This window comes from Felis catus, chromosome D2 (assembly GCF_018350175.1).
Source record: "Felis catus isolate Fca126 chromosome D2, F.catus_Fca126_mat1.0, whole genome shotgun sequence".
In the NCBI taxonomy this organism is placed as follows: Eukaryota; Metazoa; Chordata; class Mammalia; order Carnivora; family Felidae; genus Felis; species Felis catus.
This window is the reverse complement of record NC_058378.1, coordinates 21,670,248-21,688,248: the sequence shown is the minus strand read 5'-3', so window position 1 is coordinate 21,688,248 and position 18,001 is coordinate 21,670,248. Positions and strand designations below refer to the sequence as shown.

At 40.8% G+C, this 18,001-nt stretch overlaps 1 protein-coding gene across 2 annotated transcripts in view; it reads left to right on the top strand.

Moving 5' to 3' along the window:
- Positions 1–18,001, top strand: part of CCDC6 (coiled-coil domain containing 6) — a 109,752-nt gene that overhangs the window by 59,130 nt on the left and 32,621 nt on the right. For both annotated transcript variants that reach the window (XM_003993958.6, XM_023240459.2), the window contains exon 3: positions 10,550–10,678. In XM_003993958.6, coding sequence (XP_003994007.3) covers positions 10,550–10,678 — 129 coding nt within the window. The remainder of the gene's footprint in view (positions 1–10,549; positions 10,679–18,001) is intronic.

The window sequence follows — 18,001 nt, the reverse complement described above, 5'->3', positions numbered from 1 at the left end:
TTTTTAAATGACTTTAAAACACTGCAGTTATAAATGTTCCCTGTTTTGCACTTCTTGGGTAGGTTTTCTATTTCAAAACCGTTTACAGTCAGTCCAGTCAGTAATTACCTTAAAATACGGAGCTACCTTCAGTTTCTTCCTCTTTATTCATAAAGGTGTGGCCTTGTTTTAGTTCACAGTAATGTCTCAAGTTAGAATGAATTCTTTATTTGGACTGAACACTATTCCTCGGAAGAAGGAAGTGTTAGGTTTTACAAATTGCATTTTCAATGCAGTAGGCCGACTCCAGGCCCTAAAGGATTTCTTTATATTATTTGTGGAGGATCTTTTAAAAATCTCCTAGGGGACCTGGGTGGCTCAGTCGGTTAAGTGTCCAACTTCAGCTCAGGTCATGATCTCGTAGTTCGTGGGTTCAAACCCCACATTGGGTCCTGTGCTGATGGCTCAGAGCCTGGAGCCTGCTTTGGAATATGTGTCTCTCTCTCTCTCTCTCTCTCTCTCTCTCTCTCTGCCCCTTTCCTTCCTGCTCATGCTCTGTCTCTCTCTCTCACAAAAAAAATGTTAAAAATTTTTTTTTTTAATTTTCTCCTAACCAGATTTCTCTAAAGGCGTTAATGCTTTAAACAGCTTTGTGCTGTGGGGAATCTGGCAAACTCAAACTTAGCCCACTAGGTATTCTGGGTGGATGGGAAGCCCGATGTTGTAGTGGAGCCATCTGTTCAGACATGAGGGCTTGTAGGGCTCCTGGGTGGCTCTGTCAGTTGAACATCTGATTCAATTTTGGGTCAAGTCATGATCCCAGGGTTGTGGGATCGAGCCCTGCATTGGGCTCCGCACTGAACATGGAGCCTGCTTAAGATTCTCTCTCTTCTTCTCTCTCCCTCTGCTCCTTTCCCCTGCTTGTGCCCTCTCTCTCAAAAAAAAAAAAAAAAAAAAAAAAAAAGAAATTATGAGGGCTTGTCCTTGATGTTGAGAATGTTGACAAGAAAATAGCATTTAAAAAATAATTTTCTGGAAGAGCCCAGCTATTGCCTTGCAAAAATTGCTTATACCTTCCCCTCTAGAAAATGACAGATTAGGTAATTCAGACAAACCTCACTGAGGATCAATAAAACCTACACAGAATGCTCTTAAATATTTTTTAAAGCATGAAGAACTAGCAAGATGGAGAAGGCCTGCTGGGCTATGATCTGGGGGAGGTGGGTATTAGGAAGACCCAAACTCCCAGGGCTGGTTTTGTCCTGAGCATTTGCTGCTGCTTATGGAACAGCAGAGAAACTGAGCTGTGCTATGGTAGTTGTGTGGAGCTGAGGTTACAGAAGTTAAAGCTCAGCGTTGGCCAAAGATGGAGACAGCAATAAATGACCTACACTTTAATCATGAACCTTAGGATAAGAACAAACCAGGTTTTTTTAAAAAAAATTTTTAATATTTATTTTTGAGAGAGAAACAGAGCGTGAGCAGGGGAGGGGCAGAGAGAGAGGGAGACACAGAATCTGAAGCAGGCTCCAGGCTCTGAGCTGTCAGCACAGAGCCCCATGCGGGGCTCAAACTCACAGACTGCAAGATCATGACCGGAACCGAAGTCAGACGCTCAACTGACTGAGCCACCCAGGTGCCCCAAGAACAAACTAGTTTTGTATCACCTGGTGAACTGTAAATCATGAAGCTTTTGTTTTGGATCAAGGTAGACCCAGTCTTCTGGTGCCTGGCAGAAGAAAACAGAATTTTCTGGAGGAAGATACCATCATCCTAGACCACAAATTTCACCTACAAATACAATTTCAAATATGTTGCCCAGCACTCAAGGAGAACCAGGCACATGGGGATATGAGATTTCATGGATGTCAACTAGTAGAAATGAAAGAACAGAAATGGACTTCACAAATACTTTAGATATTGGAATTATCAGACACAGACTCCAGAGCAGCCATGCTTACTACATTCAAAGAAACAAAGATCAAGCTTGAAATCTTTGTTAGCAAACAGGAAACCTATCACAGTTTTTCTTGTAGCTATTCAAAAGGAGAGTGAATAACTCATGAATAATCATATATGGCAATACATTTGAAATTTTTAAATTGTTTTTAGTCTTTTTTTTAATGTTTATTTTTGAGAGAGTGCCAAGTGGGGGAGGGGCAGAGAGAGGGGACAGAGGATCCAAAGTGGGCTCTGTACGGAGAGCAGCAAGCCCCATGTGGGACTTGAACTCATAAACTGTGAGATCATGACTTGAGCCAAAGTTGGATGGTTAATCAACTGAGCAACACAGGTGCCCAGTACATTTGAAATTTTAGATGGAACGGACAAATTAATAGAAAAACATACTGTCTACAACTGGCTGGGGAAGAAATAGAAAACATGAGCTTTGTAACCATTAGAGAAATTGAATAGGTGAGAAACAACCTTTTGTAGTGAAAAATTGCAGGCTCAAATGGTTTTACTGCAAGTTGTATCAAACATTCAAGGAAAAAATGCAGGTGATCTTTGCACAGCACAGGGCTTAGGGGTGCCACCTCCTCCTTCCCATCCTTCTCTCCCCTCTCCCAATCAAAATCTGTGTATAACTTTTAGTTCCCCTGAAAAACTTAACCACTAATAGCGTGCCATTTACTGGAGGTCTTACCTATAACATAAATGGTCAATTATCACATATTTTTTATGTTATTTGCATTATATACCATCCTTTTACAGTAAAGTAAGCTAGAGAAAAAATGTTCTTAAATCATAAGAGGGACACTTGGGTGGCTCAGTCAGTTACATGTCTGACTCTTAATTTCGGCTCAGGTCATGATCTCACAGTTTGTGAGAATTCGCCCTATATCACCGTCTGTGCTGAGAGCCTGGAGGCTGCTTGGGATTCTCCTTCTCCCTCTCTTTCTGCCCCTTCCCCACTCGGGCTTGCTCTCTTTCTCTTTCTTAAAATAAAAAAAAAATAAACTTAAAAGAAAATACATTTATAGTATGGTACTGTATTTGTTAGGGGGGAAAAAAAACCTATGCCTATAAGTGGATTTCAGAGAGAAGAGCATTGAAGCTGGAAGGGACAGGAAAGTGCTAAGGCCTTGGGTGGGATCGTGCCTGCCATGTTGGAGGAGCAGCAGAGAGGCCAATGTGGTTGGAGTGGAGTCTTGGAGGGAGAGGAGTAAGAGTTGAGATTGAGGAGGTAATGGGTACTGGGGGTTTGGTGGCCAGCATGCAGATCACGTAGAGCTGTTGAGCCATAATCATGAGTTTGGCATTCACTCTGCAGTGGGAGCCATGGGGGGCAGGAAAGGGGTTTGAACAAAGTAGTGAAATGATCTTGCCTTGATTGCTATCTCAAGAAGAAATTATGGAGTGGAGGCCAAGGTGGGAGCTAGGCTGTCTATTATAAGACTATTCCATAATCCACACTGAGATAGGGTTGATTGTTCTAGGATGTGATGGTAAAGATGGTGACCATTGGGTTCTAGGTACATTTTGAAGGAATATCCTATTGGATTGAGGATGGATTAGAAGTGGGCATGAGCAAAAGACAGGCTCAAAACAGACTTGGAGATTTTGGCTTCCATGATTGGAAGAATATAGTTAACCATAATTTAAGATGGGAAAGGCTTTAAGTGGAATAGACTTGGAGTGAGAAGGTCAGAACTTCAGTTGAGTGGTCTAGACATCCATATGGAGATTACAGATAGGCAGCAGGATAGATTTCTTTCAACAGAGAAATTTGGGAGTATTGCCATTAAGTAATGCCTAGAGAAGAACAAAGACATGTCATTGGAAATCACATAAAGAGAATGCAAGGACAGGCCACAGTGTGAGAGAAGATGTTTGCAACCTGTATAACTAACACGAGACTACGAATCAGTATGAAAAATGGATTGCTCCAAAGAAAATGGATAGAGACTTGAACAGACTCTTTGCACAAGCAGATAGGCATATGAGCAGGAAGGAAACAAATGAACAAGCACACATTAGTAATCAAGAAAGGCAAAATAAAACAGAAGAAAAAGATATTACTAGAGAAGTCTTCTGTATGCTCTCAGGGAATGGGAATGGTTGCTGCTTTTAGAGCAGTTTGGCATTACCTAATGATACTGGAAATATTCACGGTCTGTGACTCAGCAGTTTCAGTCCTGGATATATTCGTGATGTTTGCATATGTACACCAGATGTATACAAGAATGTTTTTTGTGGCATTGCACGTAATAGTAAAAAACCAGAAATGACCCAAATACTCATTGTCCATAGAGTAGACAAATTGTGCTCATCCAGTGGGATATCATAAGGCAGTAAAAATACTGTTCAACTAAGTAATGCAGGTGAATGAAATCCTAAGTTTATCTAGCAGAGGAAGCTAGACAAAAAAGAATGCAAAACCAAGCAAAACTAATGTTTAGAAATACATAGGCAATAAAATTTCTTTTACAGAAAAAAATGCAAGGAGTTCTTACTATGAGTGAGAATCAGGAGAGCGATCACCCCTCAGAGATGGAGAGCCGTGATTCGGAAGGATACACTAGGCTCTGGGAGAGAGCGGGCAGTGTTAACATTTGTTGACTTAGGTGATGGTCACCTGAGAGTACTATATATGTAGTAATGGCACCCTTTATATTTACCTAGTTGTCTTGTTCATCCTGAGGCTTACTCTGAGGGAACAGTGTAAAGGAAGTGAGTCAGTGTTTGCATGGACAAGAGATTTGTCCATGATCTGGAGTGGAATTCACTATGTTCTGGTCACTGCTGTTCATGGAGCTTGCAGTCCTGTAAGAGTGATCGAGAATGTATACAGGTGCTCGAGGATGGCAGCACACATCAGGGATAAGGACGAAGGCTGTGAAGTCAGAGACCTGTGTTTTAACCCTGGATCTACCCCTCATCAGCTGTGTGATTTTGAGCAAGTTACTTGACCTCCCTAAGCTGTGGTTTTCTTCTTTGTAAAATGCAAAAGATAGTATCTGACACAGAGTTATGGCCATATAAAATGCTTGGTACATAGTAACTAGTGCCTTAAAGTATTAGCTGCTTTTAGAAGTAGCTAATAGAAAGATATGAAACATGAACTAGATGTTATTATGCACACAGGTACAATGTGCTCCTCACAGCTTAAAGAAGGGGAGGATACAGTATGTTGGGGGCATGTGGGAAGGTACTGTGGAAGATGTTTTCTGAGCCATCGCTCACTTTGAATAGGTTGGAGGGAGGGATTCAGGCACTCTACCAGAGGGTACAGCACGACCAGGGTTGTAACCCCTGGACTGGAGTGGTTTCCAGAAGTGTTTGTCCAGCATCATGGGTTTCAGTTTTTTAAATTTATTATTTTAGTAAAAGAGTCTTTACTCTTTTAAGAGTAAGAGTAAAAGACATGAACTTTGCCTTTAACACAGTTACAACCATGTGCTGTTTTTTGGCACATCCATTCTTTGTTAGGTGTCTGGACCCTGAAGGCATTTATGCTCATGAACCTTAGACTGTCACTTGGTCAGAATGTGAAATAGCATGAGGAAAGCATGGGAAACTTGGATAGGATTGGATCACGGAAGGACTTGAATGTCATGCCAATGATGTTATACTTTTGCAGGTAAGTAGGGAACCATTGAAGGGTTTTGAGCAGAATATTGATGTATTAATAGGGTTTGTCTGCCAGGATGATCTACACTGAATCTGGGGAGATTTATTAGGAGGCTTTGGCAGTGGCCCAGTGAAGAATAATAAAAGACTTGAACTAGATTGGGGCCATGAGCATACAAAGAAGAGGGTGGTTTGACAGCTGCTCTGGAGGCTGACTAAATGCCAACTGGTAACTGATATGAGGTGTTGATTGAGAACAATTGTACCAGTAACAGAAGGGGTTTGGAGGTGGGAATAAGTGTGGGCCCAAGAGGCATTTAGTGGTGATATAATGAATTTGAAACGGGAAGCTGACTTTCTGCTCACACTCCTCAATAGAGTGGCTAAAAAGTTGGTTCATAAAAGACTCAATGTCTTTTCACCTAGTTTTGAACTTTTTTTTGCAAAGCTTCTATGAATAATATAATTGTGTTTAACATCTCAATGACTTCATGTAGTTATTGTCCTATGGTGGCCTTTACTTGGCCCAGTGCAGCTTTTGGTAGTTGTCGGTAAACCAAGGATGCTGGCTGTGGGATGGGGGTGGTGAGTACACAGAAGTGTTAGCCTGGACCAGTGAGAAAGAAGGTGGGAGCATCTTGGGTTTATTCTGAATTGCACTGAGAAAGCTGGGTCCTGGGGCTGGTGGCTGGAGGCTTGCCTCACTTGGCAGTAGCTAGATGGACAACAACCCCAGACTCGCAAACATGCTTCTTCCAGCCTGGGATTTGGCAAACTTGCTGCATGCTGGCTGGGAGGCTTGGCTCGACAGCTGACCTACATGTGCACCTGTGATGGTTCTCTTAGGTGAACAGTTTGCAGTGCTTCTACTTGCTAGTGAGAATTTGACCCAGAATAAAGGTCATGCAGTGAAGAATTCTGGAGTCTCTTATACAATAGGCCTGGTTCACAGAAGTGGCTCCGGAAAGTCTTTATAAATTATAAGATAGCAGTTGTGAGTGATCAAATGATGCTTAAGCCTAGCCTATTTGAGATCAAATTAATGTTATACTTGTCTTTTTTAACACGCTGGACGCTTGCTTTAGGGCTTCATATATAATGAGTGGATATGGTAACAAAATGCTCAAGTTTTAATACTTAGAAATTCATAGGTTTATAGTTTGTATCTTTGCTTATGGCTTTCAGTTATGTTGGTTTTGTTTTGTTTTTGATGGTGAAACCTAAGTAGCAAACGTTTATTCATATAGCCCTAATTCCATTGAAAATGTGCTGCCAGTGGATCATTTGTTACATAATATAATTTCCATTCTACACTTTTTAAAATTAATGTTAACTATATTGCACAAATAGGAGTCATAAAACCCTTGCATAATCTTGGTGATTGACTTTATAAAGTGTACTTATAGAAAATTCTGATTAAAAAATTAATCTGCCTAAGCCTTTTGCTTTAGATATATTTAAGGCACACACGTGAGTTTATTTCAAACACATTAATAGAATTTGCTTGACTGTTTACTTCTCAGTTTGAATGATTTTTGCTCTAGTTTAGGATCACTGACCTTCTTGGAAGATTTAAAGTTGCTCATAAAATGTTAAGACCTTTGATTAGAAATTTAAAGTCATGCCTTGAATTTTATGCCTACACGTAGGAAATTTATTTCTGAGAGCTGGCTTGTGTCAGCCTGAACGAGGCTCCTTTTAGGGATTTTGGTGTCATGAGCTGGGGATGTTGGTTCAAGCCCCGTTGGGGCCGAATGACTTGGATTTACATGGTATCTGTTAAAAAACAAACAATTTCTGAATGTTCCTCAGGTGGACTCTGCAGTTGTTAGTTCCTCAAGATCCCTTTCTGCTCTCTCACCTTCTTGCTCATCTGAACTCTCATGACTTTGAAGGGGGTGTCTCTGTATCTGTGTGTTTCTCTTTGTATTGGTGGTTTCTTTGTTCCAAGGAAGAACCTATTTCCTGTTTCTAATGTTCTGTTCAGAAACTCCACGCTCTGCCCCGAAATTGGCTGTCACCTGAGAGATGTCAGAACAAAGCAAGCAGCAAAGCTGTTTGTTCCAGCCCTGACTTTCGGGGGATGATGAACACGCACATCTTTTGGGGGGATGATGAACACGGGCATCTTTGGCAGACAGATCTCAAGATGGCTTGATCTTTCCCAAATGGGTTAGTGTAACCCAGGGATCTCACTTGAGTTCTGGTGACAGCAGCTTAACCATCAAATTTTCCTTAGGGGATATCTCTTGAGAGGGAAAAGCCTCTTAAAATGGAGAGCTTTGATGGATTTTATTACTTGTTTAATCTGTATTCTTAAAGGAAATACCTCATCAGATATTGACAATATAGACCATCTGTCTAAATAGGAATATTTTTCTGTAAGCCAATGACAGCCTTACCTTTTTCTCAGTGGGCCAGACATGTTTCAATGTTAGATTGCATCCTTGATTGTTTTAATTTACCTCAGGGCAGAAGAATAATGCTAAAAAAAAGGGGGGGTTCTTTTAAATAAAAATGGCAGCAATTGAAAGCATATTGGAGGAAAACATACCTGGTGTAAAAACTATGCAGAATGTTTAAAGGTTTTAATACTAAAGTTTATTTTTCTAAAACCAGTAGACACCATTTAAGCTTGGTGCTCATGAACTGTTCTAGGGCAAGGGTGACATCTTCACTCAAGATGTCCCCTGCGTCTAACGTGGTACCTACAGATGGAGGGTACACAGGTATGTTACGGAGTAAAAGTGTTAGTTGGGGATGGGCATGCTTTGCTGTTTCTTCCTCGTGAGTGGTCTTGTTGCATCAGGGTCTTTGTGTCTGAAGTGCCAGGAGCTCTTCTTGTTCTCTGTTGGTTTCTCTTGTTTCTTGTAATTACTGCTTGATCCTGCAGAACCTGAGTTTTAAAGAACGAGCTAAAAATAGACTTGTCACTGTAAGCGCTTCCTTGCATCTGTTTTTTTCCTGGGTCCCTGCAAGGTTGACCAGCTTTTCTTGAAGTTGCACATCAAAAACAGTTGGAGAAAGAAGCATCTGTTTAGTCAACATTTCCAGCTTAGAAAACTGTCAGATTTTAACCTTTTTTTTAACCAAGTATGTGCTTGCAGAGCAGTGGTAATTGTGTCGGTGTGGTGAGGGTTCGGTGCAGCCGTATGGAGGTTGCTCAGGCCTGGCTAATCTTTTTGGGTTGCCTGTCATGTCATATGCAGGGTTTACCCAGAGACACAGCGTCCTCCAGGCAAGTGTCTGTGGCGTCTTGTTTTCTGTTGGGTCGTTTGACTTTTTTTTTTTTTTAATTTTTTTTTTTTAACGTTTATTTATTTTTGAGCAGAGAGAGACAAAGCATGAACAGGGGAGGGGCAGAGAGAGGGAGACACAGAATCTGAAACAGGCTCCAGGCTCTGAGCTGTCAGCACAGAGCCCAACGCGGGGCTCGAACCCACGGACTGTGAGATCATGACCTGAGCCGAAGTCGGACGTTCAACCGACCAAGCCACCCAGGCGCCCTGGGTCGTTTGATTTTTTAAACGCCAAAGATGCACTAGATGCTAGCGGAGTCTGAAGCTGGTTCCTCCTAGGTTTGCTCAGGATCCAGTGGGAGAATACTGGCTTGGGGTTCAGAGCAGAATGTGGGTCCCAGCCTCCACTGCCTTCAGCTGAATTATCTTGGTCCAGTCTCCTGTTTTGTCACATAGGAAACGGGAGTGATCACGCCTGCCTAATGCATATGAAGAACCTGGTACACAGTGTCTGCTTGAAGAAGTGATTCTGAGGGTGAAAGTAGGCAGCAGTGTCCTCTTAGACCCCCACGTAAAAGTACATGTGTTTCATTGTTTTTAATGGCTTTTACTTAATCTCTATTGGGCCCTGTTGCTGTCATTCTCTCCAACCCTTGCTATGAATGAACACTCCCAATTGAGAATGTTAGAAATTAGAACCCCAGTTGTCATTTCCTCGATTCCCTTTTGGTTTTGATGGTTGGGGGACCTTTTAAAAAAACTTTGCAGTGACACTATAACCTTATCTTTTGTTTCTTTTATTTTTTTAGAGAGAGCGTGAGCAGGGGGAGAGGGGCAGAGAGAGAGAGAGAGAGAAAGAAAGAAAGAACATCTTAAGCAGTCTCAATGCAGAGCTCTGCATGGGATTTGATCCCATGACCTTGGGATCATGACCTGAACCAAAATCAAGAGTTGGACACTCAACCGACTGAGCCACACAGGCAACCCTAACCTTATGTTTTACCTGCATAAATAAGAAGCCTCCCTCCTGGGCTTTTAGGAAAGACGTAGGAGGTGTGATGTACAGTCTCATTATAGAAAGATAATTAATTCTACTGGTTTTTGCCAAAGGATGCTTATTAGTATATTGAGACATAGCATTCAGAATAATTTACTAAATATGTTTTGTGATTGTGACATCTCTTCCTTCTTTACACACATATAAATCTGAGTAAACTAATTCATTTAATTAAAACTGACTGTAAAATTTCTATTTTTAATATAATTTTTATGATGTTATATAGTTTGAAAAGTACTGAAGGGTGTGTGTGTGTGTGTGTGTGTGTGTGTGTGTGTGTGTGTTTGAATAGGGATATTTTTTGAAAACGTTAGTTTTATATTTGAAGTTTCCATCCTTACCTCATCCCTAGCTTCCCAATTCCTCTCTACAGAGGCAACAACTTCCATGTTTTTAAAAACTAAACAATCTGTATTTAATCATGGTTTGATGCTCAGGTGTATTTGCCCTGTCACTTGTGGCCTTTTGGCTCAGGCCAGGAGCTTATGTACGTGGACTCTAACTTGTGGTCGTGAATTAGAGGACCCTCGGAGCAGGTTACACACTAGGTGTGCACTTGGGTATCAGCAGAAATGAGGATTGTAGCTTCTGTGATGATACTTCTTACTCAGTGTAATCAGCTTATGGAGCCGGTGTTTCCGTGGCTTTTGAGTGTCTCAATTCCCAGAAAAATCAATTCTGTGATTTTTCCATTTTCCAGTTGCAGCATGAGAAAGCTGAACTAGAACAGCATCTCGAACAAGAGCAGGAATTCCAGGTCAACAAACTGATGAAGAAAATTAAAAAACTGGAGAATGATACCATTTCGAAGCAGCTTACATTAGAGCAGGTAAGAATCTATAGTTTTCTCAATACACTTTTTTCCTCATATTATTCTCCCTCACCTTATTCTTTTTGGCCTCAGATACCCTGGGGCATGTGAGTGAAAAATATTTTTCAGCTGTTTCTTCCCACAGTGGAGACTTCATTTTTGTAGTAAGATTGACAAGTCTGTGGAGCACCTGCTCTCTCTGTCTCACACTTTCTCTTTTTTTAACTGCAATTAATAAAGTTTCTGGAGATACACTGTGATGTACTGACTTATAGGTAGGAAATGTTAGGTTCCTTTTACAAAGGGGGAACAATGTGTTTTTAACCACAGGATAGATTCTGTGAAAGTTCCTGAGACAGTGTTGCTGTGGAACTAAAACTTTTTTTTAAGGGGTTCTTGAGAAGAGGCAATTAGCATTTCTCTTCTTTGAATTATTAGCAATATGATACGAACCGTATCTTTTCCCAATGTGATTTGTTGGTACAGATATGGAGGCATAGATTTGGTTGCTTATCCTGACTCAGCCTCTCATTAGTTGTATGACCTTGCATTACCTTCTCTGGGCCCAGCTTTTCCATTTGTAAACAGAGAAGGGCAAACTAAAATCAGGAATGGCAAGCTTAACCAGGTACAAAAGGTGGCAAGTCATAGTGTACAATCCCTTTGTCCACTGCCCTCTGCACATGTTGGTGTTTGAGCAGGGTCCTCGCCTTGGAGTCCAGACTGGGTCTTGTGCTCCTTCAACACACAGAACTGTGGGCAGCCATTGTCAGCCCATTTGCGTTAGTATGCCAGACAAAAGTACCTGTTATCCCTAGTCTAGATGCTCCCTAATGCTTTTGCCCCAATCGAATGTCCTGAAATTTTACTTTCCCTAAGCTAATTATAAGAAGCTGACCACACTGTACAGTGATGTGGTTTCCATGTAAAATTCAGTGTATTGACGAAGGTCTTTTAGCTCTTTGTGATTTCAATCCTGATTGCCAGTTTGACGGTTTGGCTAAGCCTTTCATGCAAAGTTGTCTGATTTATCCCGACTTTAGGGTCTTTCTCTGTATCTTAGTTCATGCTGACTGATTGTGGAATCTACCCAGGGCCGTTCTAGTTCCATTATTTTACCTGAGAACGAAATGGTGATGGGAATGTCAGGTTTGGGAAGAAGTCCAGGTTGGCTTTAAACTCATCTAACTGACTTTTGTTTTCTGTGTTATTCTTGTATCTCCCTATATCAAAAGAAAGGGATGTCACTGGGTTTTCTAAGATTGTGAATAATGGTCCTAAAAACATTTTTCTATCCCTTCCAGGCAAAAGAAAAAAAAAGGTCTATTTTCAAAGGTTGGCTATTTGATATACATCCAGAGTAATCTATACTTACCATTCATCTTTGGAATTCAGATGCAGTATCTAAATTTGGAAAAATCCACACGCTGTTGGAAAACATTTTGTTCCAGAGTTCACCTGTTTAATTCCTAGAATAGGGGACAACCAGTTCCGTTCAAGTTAAAGCTTTGAAGATTCTTGTTGAAGGTCTCTGACACACCAAGTACTTGTTACTGATACATGTTCATCAAGAGCTAACCAAGTGACCAAGTGAAACTCTCAGTGCTTTGTATTGTGAGAACTTCATTTGGTCACAGTGTTCATGGTGATGGCTGAGTGTTAATGGCTTCTTTCTTGTATTTGCAGAAGTTCTTAAGGAGTCTATGGGACAGGGGCTGTGACTCCAGGGTTTAGTGTGGCCACAAGGTGGAGGTAGTGGTCTGGCATCAGAGAGAGGACAGTTTGGTCTTCTAGTCTATGGGAGAGAGAGAACGAGTTGTACTGTCTAAAGGCTCCAGCGACTTTCATCATGGAAACCCTTTAAAATGATTCCAAGGCATACATTCTTGCCAGGTTAATGACTTAATACACGTTTAGGGTTATTTCACACCTCAACAATTAAGAAATGGATTTCCACAATGGAATATATGCATTGTAAAGCCCTATCCTGAAGATAAGCCTCAGATCTGGGATGTAAAGTTTCTATTTAACATCTTTAAGTGTTTACTTATTTTTGAGAGAGAGTGCGCGCATGCATGCACACGAGTGGGAAGGGGCAGGGAGAGAGGGAGACACAGAATCAGAAGCAGGCTCCAGGCTCTGAGCTGTCAGCACAGAGCCCCACACGGGGTTCAAACCCACAAAGGATGAGATCATGACTTGAGCCATAGTCGGACACTTAACCGACTGAGCCACCCAGGGGCCCCTCAAGGTCCTGTTTTAATTAAGATGAGAAACTGCCCCCACCCCGACCCCTGCTTTGTTTTAGTATGTCCAGGATGATTAAATGTTGGGGATCTTTTGCTGTATTCTGTTTAGCTACAAATAATTTTAGTCAATGCTTAAGGGGGAACAGTTTTTTCCCCTCCAGTAGAAATAAATCTCTGTTTCTATGAATGTGATCTGATCCTCTCTTAGGATTATCATCCATATGATATACTATATGTCACAGTCTCTGTTATAGAATATATTCTATATCATAGGTTATAAGAAGAGCAAAGGCATGTACTATATTATGTATTATATAGATTTATATGTAGTACATGGCTTTGCTCTTCTGACAATAAACATAGTTTTTAAACTGTAAGCTATTTGAAGGCAATTATCCCATGTGTCTTATGGTATACCACTGCTTTGCTGGAAGAGTTTAAGTGTAGATTTGGCCAGGTAACTGTCATTTGTGTTTTGGAAGGAGGTACAGTATAGTGTTCAGGGCCTGGATACTGGATTCAAGAGGAACTGGATGTGAACCTGGTTCTTCTGCTTAATATCTTAGTTCACTTTTCGGGGGTGGGTAGTAGTGGTGGTAGTGGCTTTATTGAGATACAATTCACATACCATAAAAATCATCCATTTAAAATGTACAACTCATTGGCTTTTAGTATATTCAGAGTTGTGTAGCCAAAACCACAATTTTAGAGCATTTTCATTACCTCAAAAAGAAACCCTGTACCCTTCAGCTGTCACTCTGAATTTCCCATTCCCTTTAAGCAGCCACTACTCTGTATTTGCTCATGCTGGATACTTAATAAAAATGAAATCATATATAGTATGTCATCTTTTGTGAGTGGCTTCTTTCATTTAATAAAAGGCTTGTATCCATGTTATAGCATGTATCGGTACTTGACTCCTTTTCCTGACTGAATAATGTTTCACTGTGTGGATATATCCTATTTTGTGTATGTGTTCATCATTTGATGGACATTTTGGGTTGTTTCCATCTTTTGGTTATTAGGAATAATGCGGCTGTGAACATTCACGTACAGTTTTTCATGTGGATATATGTTTTCATTTTTCTTGGGCGAATACCTAGGAGTGGACTTGCTGGATTACATGGTAACTCCATGTTTACCTTTTGGGGAGAGTGCTAGACTGTTTTTCAAAGTGGCTGTGCCATATTGATTATAGCATCCTGGTAAATGTGAACCGGTATCTCATTGTGGTTTTGTATTTCCCTGGTGACTAATGATTTTGAGAATCTTTTCATGTGCTAATTGGCTATTTTTTATATCTTTGAGAAAAATGCCCATTCAAGATCATTTTATTATTGAATTCTAAGAGTTCCTTGTATATTCTAGATAGATTTCCCTTATCACATATATCATTTGCAACTCACATGCCAGGGGACCCTCACTGTAGACTAGGATTAGTCTGGTCAACATGACTTTAGTGCTTTTATGTTTTGTTTTGTTTTGTTTTTTTAACTGGTGGTCACTGCCTGCACACCCTTATTTGAGAATTTTTGTTTAAACATGGTCATTGTTTGTCTCTTATTTGGCATTCACATTTTCTTAGGAAAGAATATCTAGAACTTGGAATATTCTTTTAGTGTCAAGATATCTTAATCTTGAATGTTTTCTGCCAACCAGGAAGAGTTTTTATTATTTCTCTGGAGAAGGATAACTAGCATCAAAAGGTAGTCCACATTTGCCTATTTATTAAGTGAAGTTCAACTCAGCAGCTCTGGAGGGCCCTCTGTGCACTTGGCATGGAAAACTATGGGAAAGAAGAAAATAGTGGCCATAAGCAGGTGGACTAGATACTTAATCATTCTTAGGTAGTACAACAGAGTGCTCGCTTCGGCAGCACATATACTTAGGTAGTACAACAGAAAAAAGTGGAATAAGTTAATGGAGAATTAGTCCCATAATTCAGCTAACATTTACATCGTGAACAGGATTGCCTGCCAGGTACCAGATGCCTTACTCTTTTTCTTTTCTCTACCTGGCATAGTGAGTATAGTTTTCTCTGTTACTTCTGGAATTTGGTCCGTCATCTTTTATCTGAGCTATATCCTGTTCCCAAAGCAAAGACACTGTTTGTCTAAAGCTGTATTCAGAATGGGATGGCAATTTCATTCATTAGGATCCATTTTTTTAATCTGTCTGTATTAAAGTTTATTTAAGTCATGTCTTCAACCGGTATGGGGCTCGAACTCACGACCTTGAGATGAAGAATTGCTTGCTCTTCTGACTGAGCCAGCCAGGCACCCCTCATTAGCATCCGTTTATAAACATCATATCCCATGTAGTTTTTAGGGAAACTCTCACCTTGGTTCAAATCTTCCTTCCATCTGAATAAACTGTATGCCTTCAGGCAAGCAATTTGAGCTCTTTTGTGAAATAGACATTAGTACCTAATTCCTAGGTGTGTTGAGGGGATTAATGTTGCATCCTGCCTTTCCTCACACTACATGCATATTGAAGTTCTTCATTCCTCCACTCAGAATCCTTCCAGTGTGGACTGCACAGCAAGAGAGAACATGGCAACCCAGTACACTGATGTTTTTGTACCCGTATATATGACTGGGACAAGTTCCATAAGACAACATTTCTTTTGATTTTCTATTGAATTCCATTTCATTTTTAGCAAAATGTAGGTCACAGTGGACTAATTTCACAATCCAATAATGGTTCATGACCTACAGTTTGAAAATCATGCTCTGCTGTGTGCCATGCTTTCTTGCCCCCACATCTCCATGGATCTGTTTCCTCTGCCTGGACCGCTTTTCTCCCTCGCCTGCCCCATTCTCCTTCATCTTACCTGACTTTCTTCCTCCAGGCAGTTAGGGGCGTTTGCTGTAAAAGTATTTACATAATGATCAGTATTTCTCTTGTAATACTTGGTACACAAACAGCAACTAGCAAACAATTATACGAAGTGTTTCTTCCCTATAAGTTTTCTAATAAATTGAAGGAGGGAAAGCACAATGTTGACCTCACCGCCATATCCTGGTGACTCACATCTATTAAGCTCTCCAAAAATGGTAGCTGCTGCTGTTAATAATGAAAGTTTCCATCTAATTTCTATGGTACTTTACCCTACCCGTTTTCCAGGAAAATGAGAATGCATATTATTTGAGCCACAAATGTCTCACCACCTTCCTTGACCTTGTCTCCTCAATTTATGAGTCAGAATGTGCTCAAGTGTCATTTGTGACCCAGCCCCTTTGGCTTTCTTTTGTGCCCATGCTATAGTTAGTGCATTTGTATGGTACATATCCTGTATTAATTCAGCACATCTTTGTTATGTGCCTGCTCTCTGCACAAACTCTGCTAACAAAGATGATGTTAGGTCCCAGCCTCGTGCAGTCTGATCTCTTGTTCCAGGAAGGCCAGTGAAGAGGGATGCTGTATGCATGGCTGTGGTGGAGGGGAGCAGTGAGGCCTCTGTGGTGGCCCCGACCCCCTTTCCCCTACAACCACGGGAGACACCCCAAAGCTCCTTGGCACCGGGTTTAATTATTTGTTAATGGACACACGTGGTTGGATAGATCTAAATCCAGCCTTGTTGCCGGGAAGGAGAGATTGAGAGGAGACAATGGGAGAGAAGACATGCAGTAAAAAGTGAGTGTCAACACTGTGTGGAGCAGAGATACTGGAGACAGAGAAGAGAGCTCATGAAGAAGATGTGAAATTGAATCCTTCCTCTTTGCTGCTGGGCAAGGAAAGAGAAGGAGTTGCATCTTTGGTGTCTTTGAAGGCATAGTTTATCTTTACAGTCAGCATTTTGCATAAGGCAACCACGTAGCTGTAGGCCTCAGTGGTTACCTTCAGCCTGGCAGCATCAGGTGCTTACAGAGGATTGACAAGACCCCAGCTTACAGGATCATTGCAGAGGTGACACCCACTTATCCTGGTGTCTCTCACCATCTGTAATCAGCAAATGCAGAGGCTGGGGTTTAGAGTGATGCATTTCAATCCTTAGGACAAGATTTAATTTTTTTTTTTTTTTTTTTTTTTAAGTGAAACAAGGACACATTTAGTGTATTTTAAATTCTGTTGGGAAGAAAGGAGGGGCACCTGGGTGGCTCAGTCGGTTGAGCATCTGACTCTTGATTTCAGTTCAGGTCATGATCCCAGGGTCATAGGATGGAGCCCTGCATTGGGCTCCATGCTGAACGTGGATCCGGCTTAAGATTCTCTGTCTCCCTCTCCCTTTCCCCTGCTTGAGCATGTGTGCTTTCTCTCTCTCTCTCTCTCTCTCTCTCTCCCTCCCTCCCTCCCTCCCTCCCTCCCTCCCTCCCTCTCTCTCTCCCTAAAAATTTAAAGAAAGAAAGGAAAGTTTTAGGTTTCCAACTCTTAGAATAGTTGCTCTTAGTCAAGGATACAAGATGGCCTTTCTCACTTACTTGTATACAAAATAATTCATTCAAAATACAAACCAGTTTTGCATCTTTGGTTGATCTTTTTTTAGTTGCTGTGGAGCCAAGGTATTTTTAAAATTCACAGGGAATGTGGCCCTACTGGGTTCTATTAGAATTCCATTCACACTAACTGCTGCCCTTACAGATTCTTGCAGTGCGAGGAATCTGGGTAGTACCTGCTGATTTCTGTGTGCCGTTTTTCCCCCCAAAGAACAACCATGTTACTTGGGGTTTACTTCCATTAAAGAGATGAAATTTAGTGACCACTGCATACTTTGAAATTTGATTTCAAGTGCTAATCTCAAATTATGGAAATCATGGGAGTTTTTAATTAAATGTTTATATGAAAATAATCTATTGCTCTTTCAAGAAAAATTGGAAGACACAGAAGTACACAAATGATAAAAACATTACCTGGATTACAATCCACCCCTCAAATAACTACTATTCATATTTCTTCTTCATCTTCCCCCTTTTTTTTCTTTGTTCTTCCTTTAAAAAAAACTGTAGGGTATTACAATTTGCTACCCTGATTTTATTTTATTTTTAAATAAAACATAATAACTTGTGCCTACACATTTATGCAAAATGCATTAGGGTACAGCCAGACATAATCATAGTAAATCCTGAAGTTAGCTGGGTGGCAATTTGATTGT